Source organism: Rhea pennata, chromosome Z (genome assembly GCF_028389875.1).
Source record: "Rhea pennata isolate bPtePen1 chromosome Z, bPtePen1.pri, whole genome shotgun sequence".
Lineage (NCBI taxonomy): Eukaryota > Metazoa > Chordata > Aves > Rheiformes > Rheidae > Rhea > Rhea pennata.
The window spans coordinates 7,274,507-7,293,275 of record NC_084702.1 but is presented as its reverse complement, the minus strand read 5'-3'; the positions used below and the strand labels follow the sequence as shown (position 1 = coordinate 7,293,275).

Sequence of the window (18,769 nt, the reverse complement as noted above, 5' to 3'; positions counted from 1 at the left end):
AGATTTGAACATGACATACCTACATTTATATAAAGAAGCATAAGAATGGACACTAAACCTAAGTTACAATGTCATGAATAGATGTTTTTAATTTTCAAAATCAGATCACTGTAAAGAAAAAAGAACTGCTTCCAGACGCAGTGTACTGGAATGGATCCTGACAGATATTTTAACCATCATTGAGGGAGCTCAATACATTTTAACAAATGTTTAATGGAATTTCTACTCCAAACAGGTTAACTGCAAGGGATTCCCCTTGAATGGAAGGGGGTCTTCAACTTCACAGATTTCCAGTAAGTCCAATGTAGTCATTTACTTCAGATTCCTTGAATTAATACTTTGTGAAATTACAGTGTACTTTTAAGAAGAAAAAATATTCTTCCAAAAAGGGGCAGAGGTAACTCACCAGGGCTTTCTGTACACAGAGAATGGACAAAACCCCAACCTGCAGATGCAGCTTCATCAGTAAATTCAGCTAGAAAAAAACTAGAAAAAAAACGCTAATACATAAAGCAAGCGTGTCAGCCCAGCGTGCAATCCTCTTCCACTAATCAGCCTTGAGTAAGGTCGTCTTCATATGCAAGTATGCCTCTACAACGTCTGCCGTCGCTGCTGCATGGTCTGTATGATGAGGCAAGTATGATCTGAGTTTTTAACTTTGGGAACAATTGACAGTTCGGGTCTGCTGATAAGGATCATCTTGTTTTTTGTGTGCCGCTACCTGACTAATACTCACAACACTTTTATCTTTCACAGTAAGGGAAGACAGAAGAACCAGAAGGAACAAGTGCCTGGAGTAGCCCTTTTTGCTTTCCTTTACCACTTCTTCAAATTTTTATTACACAGACAAATAGAAACTAGTTCACATCTGGAGAAAACTAATACTTATGTCAAAGAATTTTCTCCTTGGCTCTGATTTAACTATATAGTTAATACTGCAGTTTCAGTCATTCTTTAACACTCTTTTCAAATGTATGATTTAGTCATTACAGAGTGATCATACAGGGGAATAAACCAAATATATAATTAATTGTGCATCTGATTCAGCATTATCTCCATTAGTGTTTTGTTAATATAACTTAGAAGAACTTAACCTTGGCCTCACATTTCTGAATCACTGGCCTCATATTGCAATCCATCCTTGGCCTCATATTACTGAAGCCTTGCAAAACCTATAAAACTATCATAGCAATCCACTGGGACCATGAAATAGGCAAATAAAACAGTATAGTGCACTCCAGCACACAGCTGCGTGGAAACTAGTATCACATGACAAATACACTAAGACCCATTTTAGTGTATGCCTTTTGGGAAGATCTCCTCATTTGCAAAACACTGCAAAATATGCAAAAAAGTTAGAAACCATCAATGCATGTAACATTCCCACAGTGGGACCAGTTCAACTGTCTGCCCTCGATCACAGGAGATCTTGCCCTACTACTTCTTCTAAAATCTCATTAAAACCTTAAATTACACTGATATGATCATAAATTTCAGTGTTGAATAAGAAAGGTATGAAGCTTGGCAAAATTAGGATGCAGTTTCCGACATACATTGGTAGGCTTTTGTCACTGATACTAAAAGAACAAATGTTTTTTCTCAAATTCACACAATTTGGGAAATGGTGAAGGAAAACAGCAGCAAGCTGCTTCACTCAAAAGCTGCTAATGAAAGCTGCTTCTGCTTATCTGTTCCAGAAAAAGACGCTTATGTGCCTGTTTACACCTACGCTATGAGGGACATCATGTCACCCTGAATATTTCTCTATCTCATTACACTTCTAATTGTGAAGCAAGGTAAGCATGTAACTGACTGCTGCTTGTAACATGCAAACTTACTGGCACTATCCAGCTAAAATTCAATGAAATTAATCATAGTCACTAACATTCAAGAAAGCAACAACTCTTTGAGACACAGACACATCTCATATGGCGCATAATGTCTTGGCACAGACTTAATTTGGGGCTTATCATTTCAAAATCTTTATCTCATGAAGTACCTTATCCACTGACATCATGACATCTGCCATTAGTGAGTGCTGATTCCTTAAAAGTTAAGGACACCTCTAAGAGGCCTCATAATCACATTTTTCCTACTGGAAAGACAGGGGGCACTTGTACTACTCTTTCTTCAGTGCTCTTTCACTGTTTCTGCCCAGTCTCTTAAGAGAACGGTCTCTCCTCACTCATCTCCTGATGTTTGCTTCATTTATTTCTACCTTGTTCTTGAAAAATTACTTTCCTGACTACTAATAATACTTTCTTCCACCTCACTTGCCATAAAGTTGATAAGAAGCCCTTGAGGAGAAGCTGAATTTAATGGTAAATCGACCAACACATCCAGAGATCAGAAAAGGGCATATAATGTAATATAAAGGAAAATATTTAAAGACAGAGACCACAGTTCAGGCTCTTGTGTGACGAAAATGAAGGATAAAAGGAGTCTTCCTAGTGTTGTGACATGCTAGGTGGTCACTCAGAGACGTGCTCACTACCAGTGCCTTTAAATGCAAAAGCAAAATCTGGGAAGATATCTGTTCTTCCTTAACCAGACTGGCACTTCTAAGTAAAAAATGTGAGAGAAAAAGAAATTTCCTCCATCAATTATTCAAATAAACTTCTAGATCGTGGTAAGAAAAACATTCTATTAGATACAGGTTGGAAAAAATTCCTTGCATTAATTTGTATTTCACAATTTATAAACAAATACATTTTTTTTTCAGATGAAAAACAATCAGCAGTTATTTCTAGCAAACATATATTCATTGTTTTGTTAGGTTAAGCTGAGGAGTAGAAACCACATCAGTGAGGCTGTATCCTGTGACACTAACTGCATATTTAGTGAGGGTAAGCTAATCATCATTAAAAATACAGATTATATTTAAGGCCAATCAAGAATCTGATTTGTAGAGATTACAGAGGGTTCACTGGAGTCCAAACAAAAGCCAGCACAGAGCTTATTGCCTTGACTGCCGCTGTATGTGTTTACGTATGTGAGAGACTGGCTTGCAGTGACTGTAAGAAAAATAGCAAGAAAAAACATGGCTTTTGGTGTTATCAGTAGCAGAGGCTGTGAGCAGATAAATTCTGTCTCGTGTTTTATTCCTACCTATTCAGGGAAACAGAATTTCATATCTGTTTTCAGTTAGGATCTGTTTTCTGTAAGTAATGAAACAAACGACCATCTTAAAAATTACCCATCTCTCTCAGTTTCTCATGGCAATACTAAGCAAGATCCTAAAAACTTGTCAAGTTAGAAAGGAGTAATACAATGCAAGGCTATTAATGGATAAACTCCTGTATGTTCTGCAGCACTGCAGCATTTTTTCCTCATGTACGCTTCATGCAGGCTCAGCCTCTGATGGTACTTACCACCTCCTTCATGAAGGTCTGTCCTTTTGCAGTGTATATTACGAGTTACTAAATGTAGAAAATAAAATTTCTTCTACTATTATCTGCTGGTACATGTCCAATTAAAGAATACCTTTCCTTTCTATCTAGGTGGAAAGATGAAGCAGGCGTTCCTTCATATAAACTAGCAGAAACAAAGGCAGAATTAAAACATCTCTGTATTTTCGTCACTAAGAGAGCACTTGTGTGGGTAGGGGGAGATTTCAGACTTACTGTGCATTTGTTCGGCTTCTCTCCCGAGTGGACTCTCATGTGAATCAGCAACTTGTAACGGGCATTGAATGGCTTGTACCTTCGCGGGCACCCTGCCCAGAAGCACGTGAAGTCCTCTCCCTTCCTCTGGTCTATGTGGATCTTCTCTATGTGTCGCACAAGGTCCTCTTGCTGGTCGTACAGGGCGCTGCAGTCGATCCAGCGACAGCAGTGCTTGCTGATGAAATCCTCCAGCTCGCCATCCCTGTCCAGCAGCGGGCTTGGGACAGCGGAAGCCAAGGCCAGCGGGTGTGATTGGCTGAGGTCATGTGGATGCCGGTGCTGATGCGTGTGGTAAGGGGGAGGTGGGCCCTGCGGCGGCACAGGCAGCGGGAGAAGAGGCACTTCCACTGCCCGGACTGAGAAATCATCTTGCCGCTCGCTTTTCAAAGCGCCCAGCGCCTGGCTGTCCACAGGAGGCGTGCCGTGCTGCACCACCATGTTGCCCAGCATGGCTGGCTGCAGGCTCGCTTGCTCCAGCTGCTGCATCCGCTGGTACTCGGTGGACCCGTTTTCAGCATAGCCTGGAAGGGCGATGTTGCCGTTAGCCATGAGAAGACCTTTCTGGGCGCTGGGAACAGAGCAAGTTTGGGAAATACTGCTTCCTCTCACCCCTAGAAAATGTCCATAGACCTCAGGCTGTGGGGAGATGTTAGCTGGTGATGTCCTGGAGCCGCTGATGTAGGCAACCAGAGAGGTTGGGGACGTGCGGATGATCGTATTGAAGTCGATCCCAATGCCATCAGACAGAGGAGAGACGGAGAGCGCCCTCTTTTTGGAGCGGGCTGATTGAGCCCGGGCGGAGGAGTGGCGAGGGCTAGGGTAAGGGGAATGGCTATTTTCTACACCAAACAAGTAGGATGGTAACGAGTTAGCTACCCTGTTACTGGACACAGATGTTCTGGGTGGAAAATTTAGCAAGTCCCCCAGCTCACTGCCATTTTGCGAACCTTGGTTGGGTGGAAGAGAAGGAAGCATCCTGTAGCCTAGAGACCACTCCTGCTTAACGCTCAGAGCTGACTGACTTTCCAACAAGCTCTGCGTCGCAGTGGGCAGTGGCTCACGCGACACGAGGGACCTGCAAAAAAGGTACAGTAAGTAAGTCAGCAACTAGACAACCTTAGCAGTTCACATTGCGTACTGCTGTACAATGGTTCTTTTGTCTTTCTGCACACAAGTAATCACAGGAAGGCCACGTGTGAGAAAAGTTTGCCCTAATTTTATGTATTTGATTTTTTCCACGTTAGCATACTTGCAGCCACACACAGGCAATGCACATGTAACAAGGACACTTAAGAAATCAACTCAAAAACTTCAGGATTCTTGAGGATATGTTGCTGTAAAGGTTCTTGATACACTACTACAAAAATCAATACACATTTTGAATCCAGCTGTGGTGTAAATAGCTTCGGGCTTCTGAAGCATTAACATTCTCATCGTGTATGAAACTCACAGTACTTTGGAAAGACTTACTATTATTTTTAGTGGCAAAGGCAAGGAAGAAAAATGATTAATAAAGAATAAATGTTTAACCTGAATGACATTACCCATTGTGATGCACACAAATATTCTTCTTCTTTACAGAAATAGCTCCAGATTACAAATACAGATAATATCTAACTTTACAAAACAAACAAAATAATAATGCAGTCAATAATGCAGAAGAACTGGCTGAAGCGGTTTATTTAGTTTTTATTTTATGATGAATCCACCTCCAAGTCAGCAGTCAAAATTAAAAAAAAAAAATGATTGTTATTACTGGCTCTTCACAGAAATTTTAAGAAACTTGCTTCTCCCACAAATGCCTGAAGTGTGGCTTAACAAAAGGACTCTTCAGCTCACCACGGTATTGATTTCCACAGAAAGGTAAAAAAGGAAAGGTAGGAAAGTCATGTCCCTCGTTCCAAAAGAAACTGCTGGGTAAAAGGCAAATTTTTCTATCTCTTTATGTTTCAATTCCACATCTTGTCAGATTTTGACTTCCTGCCAGCCAGAGATGTTGTCAGTATATCAATTAATATTTCTAAGGGATGCAAACAGTAATAAGAATGAGGTCCATATCCAGGTAAAACTGCAGTTTGCACAGCCACGGAAGCAGCTGCAGTTTGTGCTCTGGGGGTTAATTCTTAGACTCTTTATGTTTATAAACTTTTGAAGAAACATAGAATTTCAGTGGTGTATCAAGTCCATAAGAAAACCTTGATTCTCTTCTATCTTTTTTGATGGTGGAAATGTCATTTAATTACTATTCTTCAGCTTCTCACATGGAAAACAAGACACACCGCTATATGAAGAATTCAGTGGCTCAAATTAACTTTAGAAAAGGACTAACAATTGGCAATAGGTACTTTAAATAATAAATGCTCAAAAAAATTTCTTAAAACTTTAAGTATACGAAATATTTACAAGGATTAATCCAAAGAAACAATCATATAGACCTACCTAAAAGGAGTAAGATCTGCCTATGCAGGAAAGTAAGTTCTTATAGCAAATTATTTCTGATTATTTTACTGCACAGTTTTATTTTGCTACATACTACTAAAAGAGTAATCATGCACTTCAAAGAAAATAAAGACAAACATATCTCATCTCTTCCTTATGTCTATTATACATACTGTTAAAGAAAGCATTTTCAGGATGCACTTCTACCATTTTTTCTCCTCACAGGGAAGTAAGTTATTTATTCAAAATAAACTAGGCAGCAGTAGAGAACGCTTCAGGAAACAAGGATCTGGAACAGCTATCTGGAACCTGACTAAGGTTCACTCTCAAGGCAGAGTTGCACCTGTCGACATGGCACTGGTAATAATGCGTGAACAATGGCACTGCCTGGCATGCTGCCTGACTACCTTACCTCAAGACTTCTATATGTGCTTATATACAGCAAGTTAGAATTATATATGCACCGCAGTCCTTCTTGCAGAGGCTGCAGCTTCTGTGGAGATGCAGAAAACTGCATAGTTTACATACTGGTGGCAGGCTAACACTGGGGATCTGAATCCCATTTCAAATAGCACTAGTCAACCCAAGAGAGCAAGAACGGACCCTAAACAATTGCCCAAGTGAGATTCCTGGCGAATATACTAATATTTACCAAATTTTCACTAATGATAAAATCACATCAGCTGCTCTTGACATGGTTTGTTTGGTAGGTCAACTTTTCACCTGTGACATCTGTGGATTATTTTTTAACCAGATTAGCAAGGTTGAAAGAATGTATGAAAACACTAGGTCAGGTCATTCCAGCAAGAGAAATGTCCACAGCTTTTGACACTCAATTGTAGCCACACAGTTTAGAGCTGAAAATTCCCAGCGTCTTTGTTACCTTATTCTGTCTAACTGTGTGAATACTCCTTGTGTGGTTTTTTTTTCCTTATATTTAATATTACAGCATTTTCCAGTAGTCAGGAGTGAACAAGGATGGAGAATGAGGAGTGGATTTGCAGTGATTTTGGGTTAATGGCTTGACTGTGCCACAAGAACAAAGCCCATGTCACTGTATGACTCCTAAGTTTGCCTTTGGGAAATCACTGTTGCATCTTTGGTCCTTTTTTCCCTGGAGGTGAAACTTCTCCCTGCAGTGGAGGATCTCACATCTCCTCTGTCTAGGCAGACACAACTCATGTAATATCTAAAATACAGCTTGAAACTTCACCTAACCTTGCTGAAGTGAACTATGAGACAGATGGGCAAATGTTCCTCGCACCCAAAGAATTCACTTTGCTATGGATTGTTGACCTGCCGTATCAGAAAAACTAAGAAACATCCTGTTTGAACTGAATATTAGTACAATGTGCTTTTATGGAAATCAGTGGTGCTTTCAAAATAGCACTTTTGAACTAGAACACTGAAGAAAAGCACAATGACATAGCTGAATACAATCTGTATTGAGAAAAATAGGATGGCTGTATCAGGTCAATCTTGTATAAGATAGGGATCTAAAGGGGTAATTATCTGTGAAAAAAAATGATTCAGGCTGTTGGGTCTGTTATCAATGGACTCTGTTAAAGTACAGTTTGTTATAGAGCAGTTAAAGCATACTAGTATGCTGTGACCCTAAATGCAGATCCACAGTCTGCAAGAGAGTAAGAAAAAAAAAAGAAGTACAGTTTCATTTTTTCATCCTAGGTTCTATATCTGTATCTAGAAAACAAATCTAAGTAGGATTTGTTTGCTAGTTTGATTATTTTCCTCTTTTATAAGTAGGGGGGGGAAAGCATGCATCAGTATAACAAGCCTATTTTTGTAATGTCAAGAATTTTATTCAGATATGTAATAGGACTAGTGTCATTTAAAAAGCTACTGATTTCTAATGCAAAAGGACACACATGTCAGTAGAGAAAAATTGCATCAGCTCATAACAGGACAAGATTAAAACACAGGCCTGTGATTTCAAGTATATAAGAATTAACAACCAGATCATCCAGAGGAGCCTGGTTCTCACTTAAATATCTAAATTCAGAAGTCCATTTAACTGAGGAGCCCATCTCTCAAAACAAAGGCCATTTCTTTAAAATCTAGCCCTCACTCTAAGTAAACATTTTTTGGAGGGAAAATATACATAAACCTAATATGAAAATGAAAGGCCAGCTATAATACAGTGCCAGATGGTATTAATTGACATATATGTACTTACTGTAATCTAAACCAGCTGTGAGTTTGGACCAGAAATTTTTACGAACATTTACAAGAGACTCCTGTAATTACTTTCTATTTCCCCTCTCAGTACATACGCCACAGTGTAACCTAGAATCTTAAAAGCAAACATGGAAGACTGAAAAGATATTTTCTTATCTTTCTGCATGTCTTCTGTTCACTAGCCAAGAACGCTTTGCTCTTCCTAAGTCTTTCTTTCACTTGCATCAAAGTAAATGGCAGTATTACATGTGGTTTCAAGAAACATAACTACCTCCTCTGAAAAGCTGTTTGGAAAACTTCCAAAAAGATGGGAGGGGGGGGGATTTTTATCCTTCTAGGGATATATACCAAAATCTGATGTTATCTGTAGCAAAACTCCAGTTCTGCCAACGTTTTCCATCAGTAAAAATCAAGATGAAACATTTTGTTCTGGGTCAATTCAACAAATAATCTGTTTTGGATTGAGCCACCAGAATGCAGTTCATGATGCATCCTCAGTAGTACAGCCCAGAGAGGAATATGGAGTTATGGGATATATAAATTGAAAAGCTTGAAAAGGCACAATATCAGCTTAGGCAGATGTAGTTCAATGCTGAAGTAATTCAAAATTAAGTGTTTCAACAATCTATGAATTAAAATCTGACTGAAAACTTGTTTTACCATAATCTGACAGAAGAACTGCTGAAACGGGTATTCTTGGTGTGACAAATTCTGATTTTATAACATCTTCATTGATAACTCATTCAAAAAGACTCTAAAGACACTAGATCTCAGATCTGCCAGAATTACAGCTTCAGTTCACTCTTAGTAAATATTTCTTTAAAGTAAAACCAAAAATGTATAGCTCCATACCAATATAGTACACACTACCATACATTCATGTAAAACTGATCTGAAACTATACAGGCACTTCTAATACTTGTGATTATCAAGCAAGCAGCAATTAATGATACATTATCATGCTGATTTTGCCTTCAAATGTATGTCCATGCATTTGTCATCAGCTTAGCCATGAATAGTTTTCCATGATGCATTTATATAGGAAGCATAATTAATTTTTGTAAATTGGCAAAAATGAAGGGTACTAAGAGACTCAGTCTTCAAAACTGAGAAAATGGGCAAATTTTCAGGCATGTAAGCCCTCCAGGTCTAATATAGATGCATTGCACTGTTGGCTAAGTGCAGATTGGGCACAATTAATTTGATTAGCTTAATTCTGTTGATCAGTTAAACAATTTGAAAGAAACAGTACCTGATGAGAAGAGGGGAATGTTAGCAGGGGTTTTTAGTTTACTTAGTTTGACACTGATAGGCAACAACATATCACTGATAAGTATAAAAACAAGGTCACTGCCCCCATAAATTTAGTATTGGGACCATATGAACTTTCATTCCCTGTAGCATTTTTTGTCCCTTTTTTTCCTATATATAAAAATATAGTTATGTGCCTAGAAAAATCTTTATCTAACAAAAAAAAATGATATGAAGCATAGAAAATGTGGGGGCAAATTTCACACTTCATATGAGTTATCTAAAACAGTATGATTATAGCTGATGTGAATTATATTATATTTCTTGTAACATAACAAAGCATCACTTAGGCCATTGTAAGTATCAGAAAAGGTTGCATTTTAATGGCAACAGAATGAAAATACTCCCTTTTTGTAAGTACCAAAGAGAAAAAAAAAATAATTCAGGACCTTGTATCGGATGGAAGTACACCCAGGTTGGAAGCATCCACAGACCTCTGTAAGCTAGGACTGATCTGGTTGCATGCTGTTGAGACCTGATTAGCAGGAGCAGAAATAGGTCCCAGCCGTTGAACTGTCATGGGACTGCTGGTGACTACTAGATTGTTGCAGCTGCCTTTTCCAATGGACTTGGACTGGGGTCCATAACCAAGACCTCCTAAAAATAAACAAGGCAGGTTAGTATCCATTTCCCATGGGTGAGGACACATAACTCATGTCATTTAGCACATTAGGAAGAGTGGCTGGAACTGAGTATATTCGGTTCAGAACAAAACAGGGGAACTATATAAGGATTTTATAATCTCTATGAATGAAAAGCAATACACTAAAGGAGAATAAATTAGACATGATAGCAAACACGGACTGAACTACATGAGCACAAGACTCGACATCATGGTTAAACATCAGAAAAATCACCATCAGAAGAGTCTGGATAAAAGAGCAGTTGAACAACAGCCAAGCCATAATGAAAGAGCTACTGCGAGTCCCTGTTTGAAGATGGGAGACAACACAGAGGCAGAAGGAGCACAACCATGCTTTGCATCTCACCCACCACCAAAACCTGCTGCTCCTGGCAACTGCAACACTTTCATCCAGCCTACTGCTAGACATCCAGAAAGCATGGGGACTGCTGGCTCACATGCAAATCACCACCCCTGCCATAGGTCTGGTGCGGGGAAGCACTTGTGCTGCTTCGTTTCCGCAGTTGGAGCAATTTACAGCTGGGATCCAGCATTCCTGAGATGCCTGGAGAGAGGAATTTGAGCTGAATCAAACCAAAAAGCATCTTCAACCTTCTCTAAAAGTCCACAATCCGCTTTTAATCATTGCTGCCATGACTCAAGCTGATGGCTCTTATGCAGTAGCATGGGATGATTATAGAGGAATATGACTGCAAAGTGTTCTGTGTACTTTGCATCCTAATTTGGGTCACAGATGGTGGTGTACGAGATCTCTTGCATTCAGGGACATCGTGATGAAAAAGTTAAAATGTAAGTCATCACCTAGAAGTTGTTTAATGTCTACCAAATTCTCACAGCAGTTCAAAATGAGTAGTTGGATTATTCATATTTGTATTAGTTGTGTTTAGATTCCTACCCAAAACAGGACAGCAAGATCAAGATGAATAATGTGAAAAGTACTTCAATAATTCAAACAATTTGCTTAATCTATTCCTGACTTCCATTGCACAATTCACGTACTACTTCTTTAAAGGGGTGCTCAGATGAGTTATGAACGTCACAAAGAAGTAAATTAAGGCATTCGTGGGCCACATAGTCATAGGAAGAAAAGCCAAATCCTTCAATCCTCTCCAGACCAAATAGGATTATCTTTAAAATCTGCAGCCTAGAAATTTCAAATAATACAATTTCTTTAACAAAAGAAAAGAATAGGTATGTTCATTTCTGTTTCAGAGGTCGGTGCTTTCTTTTTCAAATTCCTACTTTTGGTTTTGAGCAAGGTCTCACATACATGTGAGGAGCACATATATGGTCCTTGGTCTACCAGTATCCAAAGTACTGTGTAAGCTCATTTACAGATGTTACAAGTAGATCTCATGATCCACCACCAAAATGTATTTCACGAGATGAAATATGGCAGCCTTTTGACAGACCCAACTTACTCATGCCTATTATTTAGAAGAGTAAGTGAATAATATAGCCTCCATTCATGCTACATTGAAAATTCAGAGATAATCCAGTCCAAAATTTCCCTAGAAGGACTAGAAATGACCAAAAGCAAACATGTAAGGAAAATTGCTAATATGGCATTAAACTGCTGTTTTGGGCACCAGAAAAGCAGCTCTTAAACTTTGTGGGATTCCTCTATGCTCTCCCCAGAGATGTACAATCTAATCTAAAGAATAGGAGAAGCTTTTTTATTTTCTTTCTTATACAGTAATTTACACTTCGTACTCAGTAAATCTGAATCAGCATGTTACTCAGCAAGTACTCAACAGTGTTACAGGATGCACTCCTGGTAATGATATGAACACTCATTCCTTTAACAAAAAGGAAAGAAAAAACAAAAGATTTAAATGTCACTTTCACTTTATATAAAATTCTATATAGTACCTGCATATGTACGTATATTATGTATGCACAGTCAGCAAGGGCTTTCTGCACTGAAGGATATAAAATAGAGGAAATACGTTATACTGCTGTTTTATTAGAAGAGCATAAGAAAACCAATTGGTATTTGACATAGAACATAGCTGTGAAGCTTCAATACCCTATATAGGTCAACTAACAAATAAAATGCAAAACTCAGCCTTGAAAAAAGCAGTTCTACCATGGAAATGTATCAAATACATTCTGATTATTCCCTGGTTGATAATATAATGCCCTTCCCACATAAGCCACTTCCAAAATATTTCAAATAATAACAGCATTATCCACACATATTATATCCAAAGAGGGACGATCCAGCAAATCCGAGGCTGTGCACTTGTCAGATTTTCATTTAAAGACAGGCCATATGACATCTAAGTGATTCAGATGAAAATCTGAAATCATAAATCATAGAATTAGATTCCTGATTATACATAAGAAAACATGAGAATCTTGGAACTTGTATGTCCAAAAAGAAAAAAGAAAAAGAAAACCAAAAACAGAAAATGGAGTAGTGCCAAACCAGAACAGTTACTACAAAGAGTTGTGTCTGCAGTCCACTGAGGTGTTTCATTGCAGCTGAAGGCTCTGTTCTTATCATCAGCGCCCTCGACAACGCTGAGAACAGCAAAGGGAACTTGGCATGTCAGGATGAAGGCCAAAGATATTTAACTGGTCACTGAAAGTGGAAAAACAAAAGGCGTATTTTGGAGACATCTTTTTAGTGGGACAACAGATTAAATCAGTGTAAGACTTTGGCCCTGGGAAACGTTTGCCTGTGGATTTCTCTAGGGCAGAAACGGAAGGTAAAATTTTTGTTCTTTTTCTCACTGATCTACCTTTGCTGCTGTGGGGCAAAATCAAAATTCTCTCCCCACCCCCCCAAAAAAAAAAAAAAAAAAAAGAGAGAGAATGGTTATCAAGAAATAATCTATCATCAAACCATAAAATTTTATCCGCACTTTCACCATTAATATCTTTTCTGTGCCCTGCGGGCCATCCTGCAGTATTAATCAAATCCGAGCCCAGTGCGAGTTTACAGTCACACTGCTGCTGAGACAAGTCAGAGTGTGGGAGATGCAGCTCATCTGGCCTGGAGCCAACTGCAGGAGGACGGACCACACTTGATCCCGCACCAAGTTAAAGAGGTGCAATGCAGACACCTGCCTGGCGCAAACCTGCTGGGAAAATGCAACCTCTCAGAAAACGGGTTCAAAAGTGCTGAATAAATCTGACGCAGCAGCAGAAGCATGTTGCCAGATCAGCGTTTGGCATTACACACACTCAGTGTCAGAGGAGCCCTTGGTGCAGATTTGCTGTATTGTTGACCTACAGCCTAAAACGTTTGGGTCAGTGGATGGATAACCAGGAATTCCTTGATATCAAGGTGCCACATCAGCCGAGAGAAGCAAGAACCTCTCTAGGGACATCAGTTGGTTCTGAATTAGGCTGTCAACTCTGTGAAAAATCCAGGAGCTAGTATTTTAAATGAGACAGAGAATCAATTTTGTTTTTTATTTACAAAGATTTCAGTCATGAGGTAGTCCAATAAAGACATAAAATAGGTGATGAAGTGGAATCCATCTAGAATTGGCTGAGAAGAAGAACTACAGGCGAGTAGCATACCATTTATTCCAGACACGTATTACACATAAATCAAAATTGTTCTTTATCAATTAATAATGGTATTAGTTAACAATCATAAACACTAAAAATACTTCATGGAAATATTTTAATCCACTCACTTCCTCATTCCTTAGTCTGCTTAATTTCCTTCTTTACTCTATAGCTGTTTAATAGCTAAGCTTCCTTCATCTTTGACATGCAAAAATATTTCACTGCATTCTTCTGAAAATTATACAAAGAATGCAGAAAAACAGAACTACCTTAACTTGAGTAAACTGAATTTCAGATGAGATCTTCTTATTCAAATCAGTTTCCTACTTTCTGGAGGCAGAGTCCAAAAGATGAAAAGATTTCTTTTTAAACATATTTTCTTCTAGCAGATGTTGATTGAAAAACTTAATTTCTGTGTTTCCTTCCATGGCCAAGACTAACAACTTGTTAATTCTTCCAAGTAATTCATGTTGTAATACGAAACTATTTTTTGGGGCCTTTGTAATTGTAGGCTACGGTTCCAATGATAATGATATACAACAAAACGATAATACAACAAAAACATTCAACAATGGCAAAAAACAGTTTTAATTGTTTGTTGCTCTGAAATACACAACATGCCAAATACCAGATCATATTTAATCATCTCTTACACTAATAACTGAATTAATGAGAATGAAAGAAGGCTACTAGATATAATAGTTTCATCTGAGCATCTGTCCTGGTGTCATTGCTAGAATGATAGCTAGAAATAAAAGAATGGAACAAAGGAGCAAAAGGTGATTTATCTAGATGTTTTTTGTTTTGTTCTGTTCCGTTTTCTTGTGTGCGTGTCTTTTGATTGTGCAGTAGGCAGAGCTTTGGAAAGTGGTTGGATATAATATTTCCCAGTGTTCCCACCTTGTGTAGCTCTTGCACTCACCAAAACCAGGAGAATAAAGCATGCCCAGAAAAAAGACACTGAAAGACAACCCTAGAAAGAGGCCACCAGGGATCAGAGCAATTGCTAAGATTGCATCAATGTATTCTTCTCATAGACTAGATTATAAGCCACCTAGGCCCTTTTGAGTAAACTTCTGTCTTTTTGCACAACTTGGTGAATCTTATGGACACTGCAGCCTCAGGCCTCCCTTAGGTCTTGGCCACACATTGTCACACCCTGCAGGGTTCAGGGTACTTTGGATGTGGGCCTGCATGGCAGTTACTGCTGGGCAAACTCAGGGTATTTCCTTGATGGGAAAGAGCTCAACCTTTCAGGCCTTTCCCCATCAGTTCTAATCTTTTTCTAAGTGACTATTAGGGAGCTAGGATCTTATATTCTTCAATCTAGTTCCTTTCCTATCATTTTCTCGAGTCAAGACACCACTGCACACCAACTACCTATGCTGGAGATGTCAACCACAGAACAGAGGACCTCAGAACCACTGAAACTCCTTTTAGAAAATAAAGATGCTAAACTAGACCTACAAAGGAAAAAGTGACAGAAGAGGGGGAGATGACTATTTTTCTCTATTAATACTGGATGAGCCAAACTCTGGATCTTTTCAGGAATTTGGACTTCTTCACATGGGTATGATACTCTCAGCTCAAGTATTTTTTGGGAGACCTCCAGGCTTATAGCTGAAATACACAAAAATCATATTAGGTATGAAGCTTCAGTGTAGGATTCAATTTGGAATTTTAGGGTATAAGTTAGTTGGTAAATAGAGGCTAAAAAAAATGCCAAATTATGATTTTTACTGAAGGTACTGTGAAAGGTAGCAGTTATTAACTACATAGACACTAAACTCAAGGGAAACAGTCTTGCTTTCATTTTCTTAAAAAAAAAAAAAGGTAAAAAAACTAGCCTCTGTAGTTACAGAGAAAATTCTGAAACTGAGATCCTAAAGATCACTAACCAGTAAGTCAATACAGATAAACCTATTTTTTTAAACCTCTCAGTTTTCAACCTCATGGTTTTGAATCTTAGCTTATGATTTTTTTGAACACTTAGAAATGGCAATGCCTTGTTAGTAAGAAATTTCCTCCAAAGCATCCGGCAGCAGTCACTCTGAACAGTGAATTAGACAGACTATTAATCTGAGTGGTATTGGTAAAACCCATGTTTTTAACTGTTTACATAAGCTTAATCTGTACGATCAAGAAAAATAATCTGGAGGAAACACACTGCGCAGAATTATATCACCACAATGTATTATGAGAAAATACCACATACGCACTGCAAAAGCTTTCTATGCTTTGAATCTTGGAAAGGTGGTTTACTATGAGAGTGCACTTGGTAAATTAGCTTGCACTGATTTCCAACGCTATTTGCTATTCACTTGTATGAAGTAATCAAGCATGTACTTTCAGCGACTCCAGGGCGAGACAAAAGAGGCTGACAAAGCACAATGAAAAACAATGTCTCCCTTCAAGTGGAACAAGGGTAAAAATTTATCCAGAACTGACTGGTGAAAACAACATCTTGCAATTAACTTAGCGGGTTTAAAGCACCCAAGAATGAGTGGAACACATTTTAGCCACTGAATTTGGCCAAATGAAGACTATGGCCTTCTAATGACCTAACTACAAATGTATTATAAAACAGTTAAGTTGGGGAAACATGAAGAAAACACACATTGTAACACAAAGACAAGATTTGCAATTAGATCTGCATATATTTATAACGTCTCATATTACCAACGAAACATTTTTACTTCCATCTGGAAGACTTTCCTCCTTCAATTAAAAAGCTAATTTGAAAGCTTTTTTGAAAGCTACTTTAATTTCTTATTTTGCATAAAGAAGTTATCAGTTAACCGCAGCACAAACTGGTAAATATTTAACTGGACTCAAATATAAATGTTTTAGCTTCAGAGAGTAATTCTTTATTCATTGCTGGTGAAATTAGCAGAGTGAGTTCTTGTTTTTTCCTAAAGTGGTTTGCCATCTACAACTGCTTCTGCTTTTCCTCTTCTTATGACATGTATATATGCGACATGTGTTGTCCTATTACAGAAAACATACTGCTTCACCTCTTTGCCCTATGTTATCACTTCTCTACAGTATCAAGAGTTACTTATACTAGCCTCTGGTAAGTTTCTATCCACTAAACTTACCTGATTGTTCAATTTACACTTCTGAAAAATGAATACACTGGGAAAGCCTCATATTCTTCAATAACTGGTATGAATCAAGAGCAACTCCACTGGTAAAGTAATGGAATATATTAGTCATGTGGTAAATTAACCTAACAGTGAAAAAATCAGGTGAAAAAAAAACAAGGCAATTTCATCTTTTCAATTTCAGTCTTGGTCAGCTCCTTAGAATGTCATTACAATACAATCAGAAAAAAAACTATGAATAACCTCAAAATGTATCAATACAGATACTGGAAAGCACAACAGAGGAGTGCAACATGCTTCAGTTGCAGTGCCATTGGAAAATTACTTTTGAATTTGACCTAAATAAACACGTAACATATATTTGTACAAATGTGAGTGTATGCACTGTTTTTTCTGACTGACTTATGAGCAGTACTTCCTCAGTGGCAAGCCAAAAAACAATATTGTAAAAGAATATTGTAAAAACTTCCTGATATTAAATATTGTTAAAACATGCTGATGAATCGTTTGACTCAAGAAGAAAGGAGTAGAGAGACACTTCTTCCCCTTAAATATTATGGCACTCAGTTGCAAAATAAAGTTCATTAACTCAGGCAGTTTTTGAATAATTCTTTTCTGATATCATCTGATTGCAATGCAGAATTGTCATGTACTAATGAATCACCACAAAGATGATGCAAAGCAAGATCAGGACATCATTGTCTGTCCACAGAAGATTTCTGAAAGTATTTATTTACTTTAGTTTTTTAATTAACTTTTGTCATACTTGCACTGAACTAGAAGTACAGCAACATCTCTCTACGCAAAAGCAGCCAACTAGGGAGGGGCAACAAGAAAACAATTTACAAAAATGATTATCTGGACTGCTGTAATTCATCTCCCACCACAGCTTCCTTTTAACACTGGCCAACCTTCACTGCTCAGCTGTGCTTTTCTTTAGGCTAGAAATAAATGCTGAGCATTTTTCAATAAATTTCTAAAATTTTTCCTCATGTAATTTTAATTAGAAAATGCTCAGAGGAGATAATTTCTGCTGTCTCAATATTCTTAGTGTTTCAGAGAATTTCTGTGAGTGCTGCTACCTGCTAAGAACGAAATGCAACTGTGGACATGTACAGCTTTGTTACTGGAGAGATTTCACTGTTTCATGCACCGAAGCAATACAGCACGGTGACGTACCTCCTGTTCACACCATAACTTGTGTTTTCTTGCTGTGATCTCTGCGCTACCTTCTGCCTTGTGCCCTATCTCTAGCTCGATAGAGAGCAAGAGGCTGCTGTCCATACCTTTGGCCAGGGACACATCTGACCCGCTGCATTTTAATATGTCCGTGCCACACCGCCATTGCTTGTCAGGATCCAGCAGGACACATCTGTTTGGTGAAAAAGTGTGCCATAAAGGCTTGTCCAACATTAAATCGCAACCCCACGTGAGGGTCACTTTCTAAATCTTTACAAATAACCCAGAATACCTGACCACTGCTTCTCAGAAAAGCATTTCTATTTCTTCAGGAGACTAAAATTAGGAGACTAGAACAGGACAACAGAAAAACAAATGTGTTCCTGCAGAACTTTGATACTGATTAAGAACAAGTGGCAAATGTTAATGTTGAAAGAATTACAGAATTTGGCTTTTGAAGTAAGCAAAAAGGAACATAAGTCACATTTCACTCTGTTTTTTTTCCTAGATTAAACCCACTGTTCAGGGATACTAACTGTAATTTTTAAGACTGCAGTGTCCCTATCCGAGTTTCTAAGCAGTACAAACAAACAATTTTCTCCTTTTCCACTCATTAAAAACAAGATATTGCTTAATATTGTTTCTTCTAAAAGACTGTACAAGACTGTTATCCTACTTGTCAATTTAATCACGCAAAAATAACAAGC

General features: G+C 38.2%; 1 protein-coding gene across 1 annotated transcript in view; it reads right to left on the bottom strand.

Annotated features, from left to right (window-relative positions):
- The window catches only part of GLIS3 (GLIS family zinc finger 3), a 144,212-nt gene that overhangs the window by 103,057 nt on the left and 22,386 nt on the right, over nt 1–18,769 (bottom strand). Inside the window, exons 2-3 of the mRNA XM_062599941.1 lie at nt 10,001–10,208; nt 3,624–4,740 (exon numbers count right to left, since the gene is read on the bottom strand). Coding sequence (XP_062455925.1) covers nt 3,624–4,740; nt 10,001–10,208 — 1,325 coding nt within the window. The remainder of the gene's footprint in view (nt 1–3,623; nt 4,741–10,000; nt 10,209–18,769) is intronic.